Source organism: Nicotiana sylvestris, chromosome 7 (genome assembly GCF_000393655.2).
Source record: "Nicotiana sylvestris chromosome 7, ASM39365v2, whole genome shotgun sequence".
In the NCBI taxonomy this organism is placed as follows: domain Eukaryota; kingdom Viridiplantae; phylum Streptophyta; class Magnoliopsida; order Solanales; family Solanaceae; genus Nicotiana; species Nicotiana sylvestris.
This window is the reverse complement of record NC_091063.1, coordinates 163,178,712-163,198,662: the sequence shown is the minus strand read 5'-3', so window position 1 is coordinate 163,198,662 and position 19,951 is coordinate 163,178,712. Positions and strand designations below refer to the sequence as shown.

At 33.9% G+C, this 19,951-nt stretch overlaps 1 protein-coding gene across 1 annotated transcript; it reads left to right on the top strand.

The window, feature by feature from the left end:
- Positions 1 to 7,733: 7,733 nt before the first annotated feature.
- On the top strand, positions 7,734 to 14,816 carry LOC104237401 (ABC transporter B family member 1). The gene is made up of 10 exons (XM_009791553.2): positions 7,734 to 8,276; positions 8,382 to 8,436; positions 8,555 to 8,730; positions 8,817 to 9,017; positions 9,320 to 9,579; positions 9,670 to 9,986; positions 10,348 to 10,571; positions 12,025 to 12,398; positions 12,479 to 13,193; positions 13,367 to 14,816. Exons 1-10 carry the CDS (start codon positions 7,863 to 7,865, stop codon positions 14,642 to 14,644), a joined length of 4,014 nt encoding a protein of 1,337 aa, XP_009789855.1. The 5' UTR covers positions 7,734 to 7,862; the 3' UTR covers positions 14,645 to 14,816.
- The last annotated feature ends 5,135 nt before the right edge of the window (positions 14,817 to 19,951 follow it).

Here is a 19,951-nt window from a genome sequence, read left to right as displayed (position 1 = left end):
TTTCTTCCCCAAATTAAGCTCTGATTAGTTGATAAAATAATTGACCACTACAATTAGTATTATTTTAATTGAACTTCTTAATTTAAACCTTTGTTTTTTTTTTCTTGATTTACAAATTTCAACTTCATTATTGGAATTAGACCACCGACTCCCCCTTTGATTTACCCCAAAACTCAACGAACTTATTGGATTTTTCTGTTTGATTTCTAATTTTATAAAATAAAAAAATAGCATATGATAACGGCCGTATCTCTATGATTGTGCCCCTATCTTCCTACTACTTTATCATTTTATTTTTATTTTTTATTTTTTTTAATATTTCCAAGAAACTCGCAATTGCTATTTTTCGGATGCGCATCGCATAACCTACTTACTGTGCAATGACTCACAAACTACGCAGGAGATGTAAACCGCACTAGTAAGCCTGATGTGATAAGCTCTGACTAAGAAAGTTGTTGGTGAAGCGAATCAATCTCACGTCTCCCGTATGAAAAGTCATTCACCGAACCAACTCAGCTAACCTTTATCGTTATAACTTGCTTAATTTTTCTAGTTCTCTATCATTGTTTATTTGTGTTCTTTTAGATACCTATCTTGCTTTAGTCCAAAGTTTAGTCCGAAACTAAAGTATATTCCCAATAATATTTTTGTTTCTTATGGTCAATTGGCTCGAACTGTTAGCGTAGTTTATACATAAAGAGACAAAGAAAATAATGTTTTATCCTAAAAGATCTTTCACAAACGCATAAATTTAATTAGTTGCCTCTCTTCTTATTTTCAAGTCACAGGAGTAATTTAAATAACTTCGAATATATAATAATATGTTATAATTAACCACATTAATTGCTTACGTGTAAAATATTTTGTAGTGCATCAATTGTTACTAGCTAGTTGAAGTAACGAAAAAATTCTCTATTTGTTTGACGAGAGACATGAACAGAAAATTTATATAAAAAAGATTTTACTATGCTCACAAGTATTCACATCGCTCTTTATCTTGGCACAACTTCGTATACAACCTACTCGATAGGCATAATATTCGATCGTCCTTTAAAAATCCTATATTTTAGTGACAAAAGCTAGAATTACGGTTATTGAATTTTTTTTCAAACGAATCAGAGCGACAAATGACTGAATCTTAGTGAGACAGCAAGGCTATTCTGCCACTTAGAATATCTCGTCGCATATTTAAGTCGTCTGCAATACCCTTTTATTATTGAACTTATTCCCCAAATTGTGCAATCAAAGTATACGGGGCCAAAAGAAAGAAGTAGTAAATTGTTGAGGACCTCAAAATAATTTAATTTTATTAATTGATCCCTTATTTAGAGGAAGAGAGTAATAAATATACAAGTACTTGTAAAACCCCAAAAAAGAGTGGAGTCTAAAAATACTTTCTCTGCGTAAATTAACTATTTTCCAATTCTCGGGAGTTCCTTAAGTTTAAGAGATTAGTAATTCTCCCAAAAGTGATAATATTCAAGAAGTTAGGAATAAATATTATCTGCCGATTAATCCGTTTTTTAATCCGTATTAAATATGGGTCGGGTAGGATAATTTATCTGTTTTTGCATTATTCATTTTTGACCCACTTATATCCAACCCAATCAGTCCGCTTGCCACCCCTATGCATGACTAAACTAGCTATTTAGACGTAGATTTAGTTGGAACTTAAAAAAAAACTTTTTGAAAATGAGATGAAAAATAATTTTTGAAAGCTGAAATTGTATTTGAACATACATTTTAATTGAAAAGAATTTGAAGTTTTGTGACTAGAAAACTTCAAAAACTACTCTAGAGTTGTTTTTGGGATTTTGAAAATTTTATTTTCAAAATTTGTTAGAAAATGGTTTAAATCTATAAACAAACAGATATTTGAAAATAAAATTTGAAAAAAGCTCCCAAATTTTATGGCCAAATGAAAGCTAAATTTATAGTATGTTTGGCTAATTTTTTTTATTTATTACCAAAGCTGCTTTTCCTGTCAAAATATTTTTTTTTCTAATGTTGAGGTGTTTGCCAAGCTTTTAGAAGGAAAACCAATACTTTTTAGTAGAAGTAAAATAATTTTTTTAGAAACAGAAAAAAGTAGCTTCTTTCCAAAAATATATATTTTTAAGTATTTTTTAAAAAATTTAGCCAAATACTAATTGTTATTTAAAGGTGCTTATTATGAATCTTATGATCAATGTGAAATATAATCTTTTCTAATATTTAAAAAAATAACGTGTGACGTCAGAAAACGTTAGAAAGATTCACATAGAATTAGTGGCGGAGCCACATTGAAGCAAGGGGTGTCAAGCGACATCCCTTCGCTGGAAAATTATGCTAGATAATTTTTTTTTATTTTATGTATATTTACTATACATTGACTCCTCATGGCCTTTCGATATATTTAATTATTTATATTTTGACACCCATTGATGAAAATTCTGAATCCGCTACGGCATAAAATGGCACAATATTTGTTTGGACACATATTTTACGAATAAATGAAAGCCTTTTGGCATATACAACAATTACCGTTACATTTGTGAATTCAGGCGTGCCATAACATTTCTATAATTATAAGAGCATATCATTAATAGTTAAGTAATTTTTTTAAAATTTTAAACTTGTTAAGTTTTCTAATATGTCATTTTTTTTTTGAACAAACTGAAATAGAAATAGTGTCATGTGATATAAAATAAAAAATTAAATTTATTTGCTCAGAAACTAAAGCCATTAATAATTAATTGGGTTTAATCTTCAGCCTACTGAATCTATAGAGTATTATTCTCTTCCTCATGTTTTATACATAAGTTTATTTTTGGTGACCAATGACTATTCCATCTTAGGATAATTTCGATTTTTCTACGCATTCATATTTTTTAATCTTAAATATTAGAGCTATATGACAGGTTTGCGAGACTCATCGCCCTGGTTAAGCTTATATTGGTCAATTTTAAATTTTAACTTGATAATTTCAATCTTTAAAGTTTTTATATTTTACTTTTTAAATTTATTTCATAATTTAATATTTAAAATTGTAGTTACATATATATTCATATTTTGTATAGGAAATATCGGGTTCAGTTGAACTCAGTATATATAACTTCATCCGCCTCTCCAAGCTTATATATACATATAATATACACTCTGTAGTGCGTACACACATACTTATACATATAATCAATGACAAAGCTACATGTATTCAAGGGATGTTAATTAATACCATTTCGTCGAAAAATTATACTGTATAGTTAGGTAATTTCTTATTATATATGAATATACACATTATATATTAATTTCCCTTTACGTCTTTATGGATTTACTTCTTTGTATTTTAAAATTCTGGCTACGCTACTGTCTATGGTAAAATAAATTAAATTAGAAGAAACAATAGGGGTTTTATGGTAAAATAAATATTGGTCAAAAGGGGGCAAAATTTTTCAAAAGGAAGTTAAACAGACAAATACGCGTGAGTGGTGGAAACAAAAGAAGCCTTTGTTGTGAAGGGACTAGTAAAAAAGTAACAAAAGCCTGCAAAAAATTCATCAAATATACTTCATTAAATTCCTATTCCTTTTTTTTTCTTTTTTCTTTTTCACTTTTATTTTTTTTCTTTTAAATAAAACAACAAACTGACAGAAGCAAGCTACAAACCTGAAAGAATTTGCAGGACAAACGTCAGATCCCACAGTTTACTTTACTTATTTTTTTAGCTAAAAAAAAGCTGACTCACTGACTTTCTTACTCTAAAAAAGAAAAATAAAAACAATATTCCAGAAAAACCTAATTATTTTGTACTTTAAGAATCTAATTCACTTCCATATTAATATAATTTAAACCCCAGATCTCTATAATAACAACCCATTTAACTCTATTTTTGGTTTTAACTAATGTTTTCAGTACAGTACTATTGGTTATCAAGAATTCTTGAATCCAACAAATTTGCTGTCATTTTTTGGCTTTCCCTAAAGTATGAAAAATAGGAAGAATCTGCAGATTTTTTGGTGATTTTCTGACAGTTGTTAGTAAAATAGCCAGGTTGCCTTATGCTTATGGCGTGGTATTCATAGGGGAAGCCAGAATTTGAAATTTTAATTTTTTTTATTTTATAGAGTTCTAAATTAATAAATTGTACATATTCAATAAATTTTTAAAAATAAATACAGGGTTCAAACTTAAAGTATTAAATTCGACCGAACCCGTAAATCGTATGCTAGCTCCCCGATGGTATATTGCTCTGAACCAATTAAAGTCATTAACTTTTTTTTTGAGAGGGTAGCAAATGATTTTGGTGGAAGTATGTGGTGTTAATCTGACATAGACAAAAAAAGAGATTAAAGATGAAAGGATTTGGACAAAATATAGTGGATATTTGATTAGATCCAACCTGTTCTTTTCCTCTAACACAATCATTAGTTGTATTCAACCTAGGTGATTTTATTTAAGTATTTGATTGTACCTACTTAATACTTTTGAAGGTAAAAACAATTGTAATTTAACGGTAGTTTTTAGGTCTAAAAGACGACTTAACATCAAACGAATCAACTTTTAGTTGAGGACATATATCAATTACAATAACAATAACAATAACAATAATTGTAGAGTGTATGCAGACCTTACCCTTACCCGAAGGGATAAAAAAGTTATTTCCGGGAGACCTTCAACACTAAGACAATAGATCCATAACAACAACAGAAACCAGAAAAATAGTATCAACGTCGTAAATACAGCAAATAATGACATATATCAATTGTTTTTTTAAAAAAAATAATTGATTAAATACAACACGATCAAATTGAAAAGGGTTCGTCTATTGTGTGACATTGATGGTTGAGAAATATACATCTTTAGCCTATCCATATTTAATAGCTGATATATATATATATATATATATATATATATATATTTTATATATATGATATAATCCTTTTTTTTTTCTTTTGGGGAAAAGCAGCCAAATGGATTGACTCCAACTACACAGTCAAACAATCAAAAAACTACAATATTACTATACTCATTAAGGGACAATACCCATGTATAGAAACAATAAAAATGGGCTAAAATGGTGCTCTCTATTAAATAGTACTAAAATGGAGGACAATTAAGAAGAGAAACGAAGCAAAAAAAAGAAATTACAAATGATAAAGGAAGAATTTAATTTTATACACTGAAGGTGTAAAGAATTATTACATTATTAATAAAATTAACTGATTATGCTAAATTATTATTTTGTTTTTCAAAAAATTATACCATACTTATTATTACTAATAAGTACTTACCCGTATAAAATATATGTATTGTGCGTGTACAGAATTTAAACTCTAATTAAAATTGAACTTTTGAAAGAGGACAAATGGGGTATGGTTTGAACGAGGTGAATTTCTTGCAAAAGCCTTCTAAATTCTAACATGTGGGAGAAGCATAATAGACAATACTTCTCTATTTTAATTTAGACGATACATTTTACTTATTGAGAATAAATTTAATTAAATTTTAAAGCTAAATTAGATTAGTTCAACTCAATATTTTAAAATTAAAATTTAGATATTCAAAAATTATATGAAAAACAAGTTAAGTTGAAAATTTTTTCATGTGTATATGATAAAAAAATATTTAAAAATATTAGTCAAACTTTATATAATTTGGCTCTCGATAAGCAAAATGTGTCATTTTAAGGTCCCATTTGTTCATAATTTTTTTTTTTCCAAAAATGTGTTTGTCCATAAAATTTTGTAAGTTTTGGAAATTTTTCGAAAATGAGTTTTCAAAAAATCACTTTTCAAAAATTTCAGAAAGACTTTTTCCCCCACTCATAAAATTGTAACATTTTTTCAAGTGAAATGAATATCCAAACATAATTTCAAATTGTAAAGATCATTTTTCAAAATACTACTTTTAAAAAAAATAATTATAGGACTAATTTTTCTGTCCAAACGTCTACTAAATCAAAATGAAAGAAGTACTACTAGTAATCAGAAAGTCAAAAAAAATAGTATAGTTATATGAACTACATTTGTATAGGCATCTGATGTGTGAAAATGATAGTAGAAGTATTAATGTTGGAGAAAATTACAAATTTTCATTTAAATATTTTTTTAATTTATTTTTTACCACCGCCAGTTTCAGAATAAATTGTTCTGGTCAAAAAAACCAATCTCCAGTTTACACACAGTATTCCTTGTCGGGTGCTAAAGTTCATGACTTTCTTTTTCTCTCTCACACATACACACACTCTCTCTAGGTTTATAGGCTGCTCTCATCATCTGTCAATTCTTCTTTTCCTTGTGGGATAATTTTCTTGCTTTCCTTTACTATTTACCAGGAGTAACTCAAGCAGAAAAAACTAAGAAATTATCGGTAAAATTTAAAAGGGCAGTACGGTGCATTAAGCTTTTGTCATGCGGATCCGGGAAACAACGGAACCACAATGGTTTATTGTATGCGGTTTTATCGTGCATTTCTGTAAGAAACTATTTTCACGGTTCAAATCAGTGACCTCCTAGTCACATGACAATAACTTTACCTATTACGCCAAGATTTCCCTTTATCATGAAAGTTACTTGCATTAGATTTTTAGTATTTTCTCTACTTTATTTTATATGATTTAGTCCGAAGTAAAAGAGTTAAGCTGACTAATTATATGAATTTGGGAGAAATTCAAAAATAGCCAGATTTTTATAACTGGTTGTTCAAAAATAGTCCAGTTTCAAAAGTAATCGAAATTTAATCACTTTTCATGTAAAGATAAATTTGAGCGAAAACACTGTTCAAAACCCGGAAAATACGCCAGTATATTATACTGGAGTTCCAGCATAAGTATGCTTGAACTCCAGCATAATATGATGGAGTTCCAGCATAAGTACACTAGAACTCCAGCATAATATACTGGAGTCCAGCAAAATATACTGGAGTCCAGCAAGTATAATTGTCCCGTATAATATACTGGGGTTTGGAGCACCGGTGCTCCAGTCTCCAGTATATTATACTGGAGTCAGCAAAGTATACCGGTCCAGCATAATATGCTGGAGTTCATACACACGTGCACCGGACTCCAGTATATTATGCTGGACCGGTCTCTATTGCAGCAAAATAATGGCTATTTTTCATTAACTTCGTAAACGCTGACTATTTTTGAATGACCAATCTTAAAATTAGCTATACCGTGCTAATTTTACTATGAATTTGGACATAAAACTTTCAATACTTTTAAACTTAAATTTACATATTTAAAAACTACATCAAAAAAGCTAGACATAGTAGTTAACACTTTAAATTTTCTAAAATATACTCCTATTTGCAAATTAGGATTAATAAATTAGGATTTAATGGTATCAGTGTATGAGAAGACATGCACAACATATATTCATTGAATTATTTAAACACCAAATATGTACAAATTTTTACTACTAACCCCAATCCACCGTTAAAAAAGTACATACAGTAAAATTAAAAAAGAAAGAGATTTTTTCCTAATAAAAGTCAATGGTGAGGAAGAAAATATGACTAGGAATAGTAAAAAATGGAGTAACAAACAAGAAAAACAATTACCAACAAGGGATGCAGTGAAGTAATAAATACTCCTTCATCCTTAACCAGAATTTTCGAGTTCGAATCTCTGGGTATGAAGTTAACTTTGTTAGGCAACATTTTATCCCAATGTGGGACTTTTCGGCTCGAACTAGAATTTAATCGGACCCCAAAATAAATACCAAACATAGTGTGAGAAACCAAAAACAGAAGAAAAATAATTAAAAAGTTGGAGAGAGAAAGAGAGAAAGAGTGTAATATAATAAGAGAGATAAAAGGGAAGTGTGGAAAAAACAACTACAAGTGTGGTGTGTGTGTGTGTTTTGTAAGTTTATTGCAAAGCAATGTCACAAGATTCTGAGGAGATAAAGACCATTGGAGAACACTGGAAATGGTCTGAAATGCAAGGCCTTGAACTTGTTGTCTCTGAACACAATAATAACAACTCTATTAAATCCAACCATCAAATTCAAGAAACCACACAAATACAACAACAACAACAAAAACAAGAAATGGAGGTTTCTGAAGGGAAAAAAGAAGGGAATGAAAAGCCAAATACTCAACCAGAAGCAGTTGGTTTTGGAGAGTTATTCAGATTTGCTGATAGTTTAGACTATGTACTAATGGCAATTGGTTCACTTGGTGCTTTTGTACATGGTTGTTCTTTACCTTTGTTTCTTAGATTCTTTGCTGATCTTGTTAATTCTTTTGGCTCTTATGCTAATGATGTTGATAAGATGACTCAAGAAGTTTTAAAGGTAAGCCAACCTCAAATTTCACTAATAAAAAACAATTAAACAAAGCTAATTCCCTTCTTTTTTTCCTTTCTTCTTGATATTTTTTTGGTTTTGTTTCCTTTGCAGTATGCATTTTACTTTTTAGTTGTTGGTGCTGCTATATGGGCATCTTCTTGGGCAGGTAAAAAACTTCATAAAAATTGAATTTTTATTATAAAGATTGAATTTTTATTGTAAAAATTGAATCTTTTTTGGTTCAAGAATTGGTTTTTAGGATTCTTGATTGCAATGTTTTGCAGAGATATCATGTTGGATGTGGACTGGAGAGAGACAAACAACAAAGATGAGGATTAAATATTTGGAAGCTGCTTTAAACCAAGATATTCAATACTTTGATACTGAAGTTAGAACTTCTGATGTTGTTTTTGCTATTAACACTGATGCTGTTATGGTCCAAGATGCCATTAGTGAGAAGGTGAACATACTTTAAAAATTGATTCTTTTTCATTTTTAGGATAATGGGTGTGGAGTTAAGGATCTGATAATTTTTTTTTTTTGCAGTTGGGTAATTTCATTCATTATATGGCTACATTTGTGTCTGGATTTGTGGTGGGATTTACAGCTGTGTGGCAATTAGCTCTTGTTACTCTTGCTGTAGTTCCACTTATTGCTGTTATTGGTGCTATTCACACTATTACATTAGCTAAGCTCTCTGGAAAAAGTCAAGAAGCACTTTCAAAGGCAGGGAACATTGTTGAACAGGTAAAAAGATAAATGGTAGTACAAATTATGTGAAATTAAGCTCAGCTAAGAACGGGAGCCTTGGCGTAACTTGTAAAGTTATGCCATGTGACCAGGGGGTCACGGGTTGGAGTCGTGGAAACAACCTCTTGCAGAAATGCAGGTAAGGCTCTGTACAATAGACCCTTGTGGTCCGGCCATTCCCCGGACCTCATGCATAGCGGGAGATTAGTGCACCGGCTGCCCTTTTTGTTTTAAGCTCAGTTAAGATAAAATATCCTCTGCTTTTTGTATTGGTTTACTGAAGTGTAGCCAAATTGCAGACAGTAGTTCAAATTAGGACAGTACTGGCATTTGTTGGTGAGTCAAAAGCAATGCAAGCATACTCAGCAGCACTTAAAGTTTCTCAAAAGATTGGTTATAAGAGTGGATTCTCAAAAGGATTAGGACTTGGCGCGACATACTTCACTGTTTTCTGCTGCTATGCTCTTCTTCTATGGTACGGCGGCTATTTGGTTAGGCATCATTATACCAATGGTGGACTTGCCATTGCAACAATGTTTGCTGTTATGATAGGTGGACTGTAAGTACTTAGCATTGGACAAAAATGTGTCAAGTTCGTTTACTTTTTTAAAGAAGTTTAATTGCTTAAAGATTTCTCCTTTATCGATAGGGCTTTGGGACAATCTGCCCCTAGCATGACTGCATTTGCGAAGGCCAGAGTTGCAGCAGCCAAGATTTTCCGTATTATCGATCATAAACCAAGCGTCGACAGAAACGCCAAGACAGGTTTGGAGTTGGACTCCGTTAGTGGGCAACTAGAGCTTAAAGATGTTGATTTCTCCTACCCTTCAAGGCCAGATATCAAGATTCTCGACAATTTCAACCTCATTGTTCCGGCTGGAAAGACCATTGCTTTAGTTGGAAGCAGTGGTTCTGGGAAAAGCACTGTGGTCTCCCTTATTGAAAGATTTTATGATCCCACCTCAGGTTAGCACAACTTTGCACAATGACCTCATTATTGAATCCAATATCAGCAATGTGCCTTTATAATAAACCGGATAATTACATTTTTGGACCTCCCTAAAAAATAATAGCCGGCAAATGCATATGTATACATATGATATACATATTATATACATAATCAGTATATATGTTTCGTATACTTTGGCTAGCGCCCGTAATTAATGTGGGCCGATGGGCCAAAAATGAAAAAAAATCCCTTAATACATTCACACATCCTGTGATGGGCATCTTAATGAAATGTTTGGTAGTTGAAGTGAATTCCATGTGTTTATGTGGAGACATGTTTCGGAAAGAAAATCTCAGCTAATAATTAGTCTGTATGCAGGACAACTTCTGCTTGATGGGAATGACATAAAGACACTGAAACTGAAATGGCTGAGGCAGCAAATTGGGCTTGTGAGCCAAGAACCGGCACTCTTCGCCACAAGCATCAAAGAAAACATATTATTAGGACGGCCGGATGCAACTCAAATTGAGATTGAAGAAGCTGCTAGAGTTGCTAATGCACATTCTTTCATAATCAAGCTTCCTGATGGCTTTGATACTCAGGTTAGCTAATAATAAATAATCATCCAAATCCATGATTTTTCCGAAAGTCTACATTGTATAGCCGCCCTCTAAAATAATAGCCGGAAAATACATAATATAATATACATATTTAATACATAATCAGTGATTTGGCTAGCGGTTGTAATTATTTTCAGAGCAACCAGCCACATGTGTTAAAATTCTTGCACCAAACAGAAATTTAGCTACTTTAGACTCAACTAATTATGTTGCATTAAAGATCTAGCAGATATATCATTAATTGTTGTAAATTTTCTTCTACATTCCATATGCTATTTAATGTGTGACATTTAATATAACTCATGTTGGGTCCCACCAGTTTGTGGAAGATGGATTGGATATAAGGTTAATTGTAGAGATTGCCTCAGAATGAGCTCTAAAATAAGGTTGATGTTTTTTTTTGCATGTATTCTCACGGTTTCAAACCGTGGAAACAACCTCTTGCAAAAATGCAGGAGAAGGCTACGTACAATAGACCATTGTGGTCCGGTCCTTCGCGTATAGTCTTTATTCTCATGTATACAAAGGGTTCCCTTAGTCAATGGGCAAAAAAGGATGACTTTAGCCTTAGGCAAAGCTAGATTCAGTGGTTGTGTTGAATGGTCAAAGTTTATGTCTTACAAGATACATTTGATTGTAAATCATTTCACAAAGATGGTTTCATTAGTCTCACTTGTATTGGTTTTTGTGCCTAAATTGTTTATGTTTAGTCAACAAACAAACTTAACATTTTTTTAATGAAGTCAATGTTTGTAGGGGGACTGGTCATTCATTTAAGAAATAGGTAACATGGGTTTCAGTCAACAATGCATGTGCAGGAACAAGTTTTTATTTTATATATTCATGTGAGAACAAATGACTTGTTGTAACCTTAATAGTTGGAGAGATGACAAAAAAAAGAGAGAAAAAACATGTAGGGCTATCGGTAGGATTATAATAAGCCTGATATCCAAAAAACAAAATAAATATTTTTCTTGAAATTTATTGTGTACTTAGGATATAAGGGCGCACTTCTTTGGACTGACAAAAGAATAATTGAAGGGATTGTTACACAAATAGCCTGCCAGATTCCGTATTTACTTTTTCTAGCCGGTATACATAAATTATACATTGATTATACACATAGTATACATGAATTATATATATATATATATATATATATATATATATATATATACACACGCCGGTTAGCAAAGGGACAAGTTGATCAAAGCTGTAGATAATTACCGGACTGTTACAACAGTTTTATTTTATGAATAAATTTCATAGTAGAATTTGACCTTGGTCTTTTTATAAGATGTTAATAATCAAGATCAAACTTTTATTTGTTAATCTGAGAGAAAAATGACACTGAGTTCTGCAATGCATATGGTATTGAATATTTTGGCGTTTCAAGTTAGACCAACAGAAAGTCATGTATATTTGGATATTGCAGGTAGGGGAGAGAGGAGTACAATTATCAGGTGGACAGAAGCAGAGGATTGCGATAGCGAGGGCCATGCTTAAGAATCCAGCAATCCTTCTTTTAGACGAGGCAACTAGTGCTTTAGATTCTGAATCAGAAAAACTAGTGCAGGAGGCTCTAGACAGGTTCATGATTGGACGAACGACTCTTGTAATTGCTCATCGCCTGTCTACCATCCGAAAGGCTGACCTAGTCGCCGTACTACAGCAAGGCAGTGTTTCTGAAATTGGATCGCATGATGAGCTCATGAGTAAAGGAGAGAATGGTATGTACGCCAAGCTCATCAAAATGCAAGAAGCAGCTCATGAAACAGCTCTTAATAATGCTAGAAAGAGCAGTGCGAGGTATCTAATGCACCTTATATCGCGGTCTTGACCTTTGTGGTCAACATGAAATTAATGCTCTTCAACTATTTTATTTGCAGGCCCTCGAGCGCAAGGAACTCTGTTAGCTCACCAATCATCACTAGAAACTCTTCCTATGGTCGATCACCATACTCCCGCCGATTGTCTGACTTTTCTACATCGGACTTCAGCCTCTCCCTCGATGCTGCATATTCTAGTTACCGACATGAAAAGCTTGCATTCAAGGACCAAGCTAGTTCGTTTGGCCGGCTTGCAAAGATGAACTCTCCCGAGTGGAGTTATGCTTTAGTTGGTTCCATCGGTTCTGTCATTTGTGGTTCACTTAGTGCTTTCTTTGCATACGTCCTCAGTGCTGTTCTTAGCGTGTATTACAATCCAGACCACACTTACATGAGCAAACAAATTGCAAAATACTGTTATCTTTTGATTGGAGTTTCATCGGCTGCGCTCATTTTCAATACTCTACAGCATTTCTTCTGGGATGTTGTGGGGGAGAATTTGACAAAACGTGTAAGAGAGAAAATGCTGGACGCCGTGCTTAAAATGGAAATGGCATGGTTTGATCAGGAAGAGAATGACAGTTCAAGAATTGCAGCAAGGCTAGCTCTTGACGCCAACAATGTTAGGTCAGCCATTGGAGATAGAATCTCTGTCATTATGCAGAACTCAGCTCTCATGCTAGTTGCATGCACTGCAGGATTTGTACTGCAGTGGCGTCTCGCCCTTGTCCTCATTGCTGTCTTCCCTGTGGTTGTTGCGGCAACTGTTTTACAGGTGAGTTCACAGAAATTCAACTTAATTTGCATAGCATGTTAATTAATCAGTTAGCAAATTCTTCAGAAAAAGATCAAGTCTCCACTGTAGAACATGTGTATAAGTTATTATGGTTTACATTTGTTTTAGATTATATTTTCGTAGTGCGCTGAATAGTCTGTATTCTCCACCAGAAAATGTTCATGACAGGATTCTCAGGAGACCTAGAAGCTGCTCATGCCAAAGCCACACAGCTTGCAGGGGAAGCTGTAGCTAATGTAAGAACAGTCGCTGCCTTCAATTCAGAAACAAAAATCGTCAATCTTTTCAACTCCAGCCTCCAAACTCCACTTAGGCGCTGCTTCTGGAAAGGACAGATTGCAGGAAGTGGTTATGGGATTGCTCAGTTCTTGCTTTATGCTTCCTATGCCCTCGGCCTTTGGTATGCCTCGTGGCTTGTCAAGCATGGGATATCTGACTTCTCGAAGACCATCCGTGTTTTCATGGTCCTCATGGTTTCTGCTAACGGTGCAGCTGAAACTTTAACCTTAGCCCCTGACTTCATCAAGGGTGGCCGAGCAATGCGCTCAGTTTTCGACCTCCTTGACCGTAAAACAGAAGTTGAGCCTGATGATCCAGATGCCACTGCTGTTCCTGATCGTCTTCGTGGTGAAGTGGAATTTAAGCATGTCGACTTCTCATATCCCACTAGGCCTGATGTGTCAATATTCCGAGATTTAAATCTTCGTGCTCGAGCTGGAAAGACTCTTGCTCTTGTTGGACCAAGTGGGTGCGGAAAGAGCTCAGTCATTGCACTTATAGAGCGGTTTTATGAGCCATCATCCGGACGTGTCATGATTGATGGCAAAGATATTCGAAAGTACAACCTTAAGTCTTTGAGAAAACACATTGCCGTGGTGCCACAAGAACCTTGCCTCTTTGCTACCACCATCTACGAGAACATTGCTTATGGACATGAATCAGCAACCGAAGCTGAGATAATCGAAGCAGCAACCTTGGCAAACGCCCACAAGTTTGTATCTGCATTGCCTGATGGCTACAAAACATTCGTCGGAGAAAGGGGAGTTCAATTGTCCGGTGGACAAAAGCAAAGAATTGCCATCGCACGTGCTTTCCTAAGGAAAGCAGAGCTAATGCTGCTGGATGAAGCAACAAGCGCTCTTGATGCAGAGTCCGAAAAATGTGTACAAGAAGCATTGGATCGCGCTTGTGCAGGAAAAACCACCATTGTGGTTGCACATAGGCTATCTACAATCAGAAATGCACATGTAATCGCGGTGATAGATGACGGGAAAGTAGCAGAACAAGGTTCTCATTCTCATCTGTTGAAAAACTACGCGGACGGAATTTATGCACGTATGATACAACTACAAAGATTTACACATGGTGAAGCTGTGAATATGGCAACAGGTTCTACTTCTTCTGCACGTCCTAAGGAAGATCAAGATTGATAAACTTGAAATTATGGCTAAAAGAAAATACCACTAGAAAAAGGAGTATACCTCGTGTAACACCCTTTTTATTTTTTGGATGCTCATTTCTTGTTCACTGTTTTCTAGTATAGTATAGTATAGTATAATATGTGCATTAATCTATAATTTAAAATTTTTCCTTCAATCTTCATTCTTGGTCTTCCCTCATCATAGTTTAGCTTCATTTCTTTTTATTAATACAGATAAATTCAACTGATAGGTCACAGGTTCGAGCTGTGAAATCAGTCACCGAACCTTATATTAGGGTAGGTTGCCTACATCATATTCTCTTGGGTGCGGTCATTTCCTGAACCTTGCGTAAACATGGGATGCTTTGTCTATCGGTTTGCGCTGTACATAAATTCAACTTGTAGGTCACACGTTCGAGTTGTGGAATCAGCCATCAAAGCTTGCATTAGGGTAGGTTGCCTACATCATACTCTCTTGGAGTGCGGTCCTTTCCTGAACCTTGCGTAAACATGAGATGTTTCGTCCATCGGGTTGCTCTGTAGATAAATTCAACTGATTGATTAAGGGTCCGAGCCGTGGAATCAGCCACCGTAGCTTGCATTAGGGTAGGTTGCCTACATCATACTCTTTCGGGGGTGTTGTGCTTTTCTGAACCCTGCGTAAATACAATGTAGGAAGAAAAAAAAGAGTTTGGGGGGGGGGGGGAGGTTACATTTTACTATCTTTGTGGGGACCTAGTGCCTAATGTTCATTATTTACTCTATAAAAGGGTGAAAAGATTGACACATTATAGGATTGATTTTAATGTCCTTTGGTCAGAAAGTCCTCGTACATCTGTTTATATGTCTCATTTATTACAAGACAAATTCAACATAATGTAGAAACAAGATCCATTGTTAGTGGTAAGTGGTAACTTTGAAGAAACAAAGGACATGTTTATGTCCCACTCCTACCAATTCACTACCAAATCAACCTAATTTGGACCCTACTTAGTACACTAATTAACCGTGAAATGCGTCGAATACAAACGTTAATTATGATGGCCTTGGGTACCATATTGATGACAACCTTAATCAAGATTGTTAGATTTGTATCACTTTTCAGACAATTGTGTGGATTGATTAGCCTTTGAGACTGTACAATATGGGACCAAAAATGTTGGAATTTCCGACAAGATTATAAGTCATAATCCAAGCAAGATATGATTTGCAATTTTGGACCGTTTGATGTTGATGGTGTCCCTAGAGGGAGTTTCTAAAAAGGCAGCTCGGTGCATAAGGTATTCCGTGTTCACGCAAGGTCGGAGGAAGAACAATTAGAGGCGAAACCAGGATTTAAAGCTTATGGGTTTAGAATTCTAGTTCGTTTATGTTACCAAGGTCTAAATTAACAATTTATACATATTCAATGAATTTTTTTAAGATAAATACATGATTTAGACCAAAGTTATTGGGTTCAGCCGAACTCACAAGTCCTATGCCAGCTACGTCCCTGAGGACTGTACCCCAAAGGGTGTAATGTACGTAGTCAGTCTACCTTAATGCAAGCATGAGTGACTGATTTCATGATTCAAACCCGTAATATATAGATTATATAAAGATAACTTCACTGTTGCTCGACGCGGTCACTAATCTGTCAATACCTAAAGATGATAGTGATTTGTGAAGTGGAAGAAGGGGAAGGAAACAACATTATTGAGTTAGGGGGTTCACGTGGTTGAGTGGTTCCACTTCCACATGAGAAAGAGAAAGCAACTAATTGATGAAGTCTATATAGCAAAAGAAACAAAACAAAGCAATAATGGTTCATGATATATATATATATATATATATATATATATATATATTTGTCAAAACGTTGATTGTGAGTATACATAATGGGGTTTCGGGTGGTGGGAAGTGCACGAGTGAAAAGTAGCAAAAATTGGGCATTAAAAGTTGACAAAGATAGTATAAATAATGCTTTTCTTCGTGATGATCGTAACGGCATTATATTTTCTACATGGATAAGGGCAGTGGCAAAAACACAACTGTGCCAAACCGATTAGATTTGGTTTAGTATTGAGTAAAATAATTCAAACCAAATTGATATATAAATATATAGTCTTTATATATACTTTTAAGATTTTATATAGAATTTTCTTTAAAAATATCAAGAAATATTTGGCATCCTCTCATGGGATGTAACATTTAATAGAACTATGAAGTACATTTATTTTTATTTACTTTAATTGATTAGTTGTATCACTTTCTTATCAAGTATTATTGAAATACGTCAATTATCATCCTTCTATATTCATATGTCAAGATTTCTTATATCTTTTTTGAATTTGAAGTAGTATTTCAATAATTCAAAATTAAATAGAATGTATCATTATTTAGGTATCATATTAATTTTAATGTTAAATAATTAAATTCAATTAACCTTAAAAACGTACATCAATGAAAAATTATTGTTAGATGACTAAGAAAATAACTATCATTTGTTACTGAAAGAATTTTCCCATAAGAATATTAATAGATTATACATTTATTAAAAAATTTTAATTTTTAATTTACATATATTCACTTATCAAAATTTTATCTTTTATTTTAATAAAGTAAAATTAAAATAATATTCATGTAACAAAAAAAATCAAAAAATCCGAAAACCCGACAAAACCAAACCAATCGTTTGATATAGTTGATTTGGTTTGATTTTGATAAAATCCGAACCAACTCGATGCATGTACACCCCGAATCTGCATTATTACATGCCTAAATTATAGTTTCATTATTATCATTTAAACGAAAAAATATTATGATTCTTGCATTAGACACACACTAATCATTCAATAGTGGAAAGTAATGTAACATGAACATTAATTTGGACAGGAAAGTAAAAACTTTGGAACTCCACGGACCCGGATCCCCAACTACAAACCAGGGCGGATCCTGTAGGAATATATATCACAGCGGAAGCAATAACAGAATCTTATTCACGTGCAATCTAAACAACTAGCACGTATGGAGATTTTAGGATTACTTTTTGAAGCGTAAACACAATAAATCTATGTCGTTCTCCAGTTCCTCAGTTGAAAACACACTAGCAGATTTCCACAGTCTTCTACTGTGTTACCCAAACAATAACCGAAAATAGAGAATTTTGGGTGAGCAAAATTCTAGTAGAAACCGCAGTCAGAATCATGAAAAAAACGTCCAACCCTTATATCCATATATATAGTTGCGTTTTTTAGGTCAAAACCGTTTTCAAAACCTATTAGGTTTCCTTCTCCCACTAAGGGACGGTTTCCACGTTTTCTTTCCCACTAAGTAACAGTTTCCACTATTTTCTATTACTTAGGCACAGTAAGGACAACAGAATTTAATTAACAAGGCTTCCTATTATGATATTAATTTCGAAATTCTGAAACTAATTTCCATCATAATAAATTACGAATTATTCCACTAAAAATTCGTAATTGCACTCCTTAGTTCAATTTCGAAATTCTTCCATAAAACCTTATTTAACTCCCCATGTTAAGATTCAGATACTAATCAATCAAATTAAATTACTGACTATTTAATTTATTGATTACTTCCTTTAGACTTACACTTAACTTATTTCATGTGTCGGATACAAAATCCACCGGCCGGGTTTACACATGAAAACTTATAAGCTTTCATAAAGGAGTATCATCAATCTCAAAATCGAGACATGGATTCCATCAACTAATTATTACTTCGCCAATGTATATCATTGTTATCCAATTTACCAGGCTTATTGACTCGCGAAAGAATCTCGCCTTTTAATAAATCAAAACAACAAGTGACATACACAGCTAATAATAATTATATCAGGATTAAGAGTATAAGTACATTAAATGGACTAGAGAAATTATTTTATAAAGTCAGTATAAAATACTCATCTCTACTTGATCCGTTCAATACATACAAAATGTACTAGCACAAGAAGTTGGAATTAAACCATTCCCATAATCAAGATAAATTATATTTAATCTTGTGCTACAATCATTCCGATGATTTGTCCAATTCCATCATTAGATTGTGAACATTAACTTTTATGTCTTACAAGAACCGATGATTTAATCTTCCGTGTATAAGCTAAACTCTATACACTAAATCATCTACTATGTAAGCAATGGACGCACAAACCAACACATGATCTATTTAAAATGAAACTTTATTGAATTTAAACAAGTAAATAAATAATTGTTCATAAAGAATACTATAACAATACGCATGGCTTATAGTATATTCTAACAATCTCCCACTTAGACTAATAACCATGCGTCTACAATTTTGACACCCATTCCTTCTACATGCTTATCAAAAGTCTTCTGTGGTAAGCTCTTAGTAAACGGATCTGCCAAGTTGTTCTCTGACGCAATCTTGGTGACCACTACATTTACGCTCAATGTGTTTTGCCCTCTTATGGCTTCGTGGCTCCTTTGAATTTGCAACCGCACCACTATTATCACAGTAAAGCGCAATTGGCGCTTGAATCGAAGGAACCACACCCAACTCTCTCAGGAAGTTACCGAGCCAAACTGCCTCTTTGGCTGCCTCAGAGGTTGCCACATATTCGGCTTCCATGGTGGAATCAGCAACACAAGTTTGCTTGATACTCCTCCAACTTATGGCTCCACCTCCAAGAGTAAACACATTACCTGAGGTAGACTTTCTAGAATCTCTGTCTGATTGGAAATCCGAATCAGTATACCCAATAGGTACCAGGTCATCCGATTGGTAGATCAACATGTAATCCCTAGTCCTTTTCAGGTACTTGATTATATGTTTAACCGCCGTCCAATGCTCTTTCCCAGGATTAGACTGAAATCTGCTAACAACGCCAACGGCAAAGCAGATATCAGGCCTAGTGCATAACATAGCATACATGAGGCTCCCCACAGCTGATGCATAAGGGACCGCCTTCATCTTTTCTATCTCTTCATCAGTCTTAGGAGACTGATCTTTAGATAGAGAAATTCCATGTCTGAAAGGAAGGAATCCTTTCTTGGAATCATGCATGCTAAACCTGGAGAGTATTGTATCAATATAAAGACCTTGGGACAAGCCTAATATCCTTTTCTTGCGATCTCGCAAGAGTTTGATCCCAAGGATATGAGCCGCTTCTCCCAAATCTTTCATATCAAAATGTGTGGACAACCACTGCTTAACTGAATTCAACATGCCCACATTATTTCCTATGAGCAGTATGTCATCTACATATAAGATCAAAAATGCCACTTTGTCCCCATCCCACTTTTTGTATACACAAGATTCGTTAAGACACTGATCAAAACCAAAAGTTTTA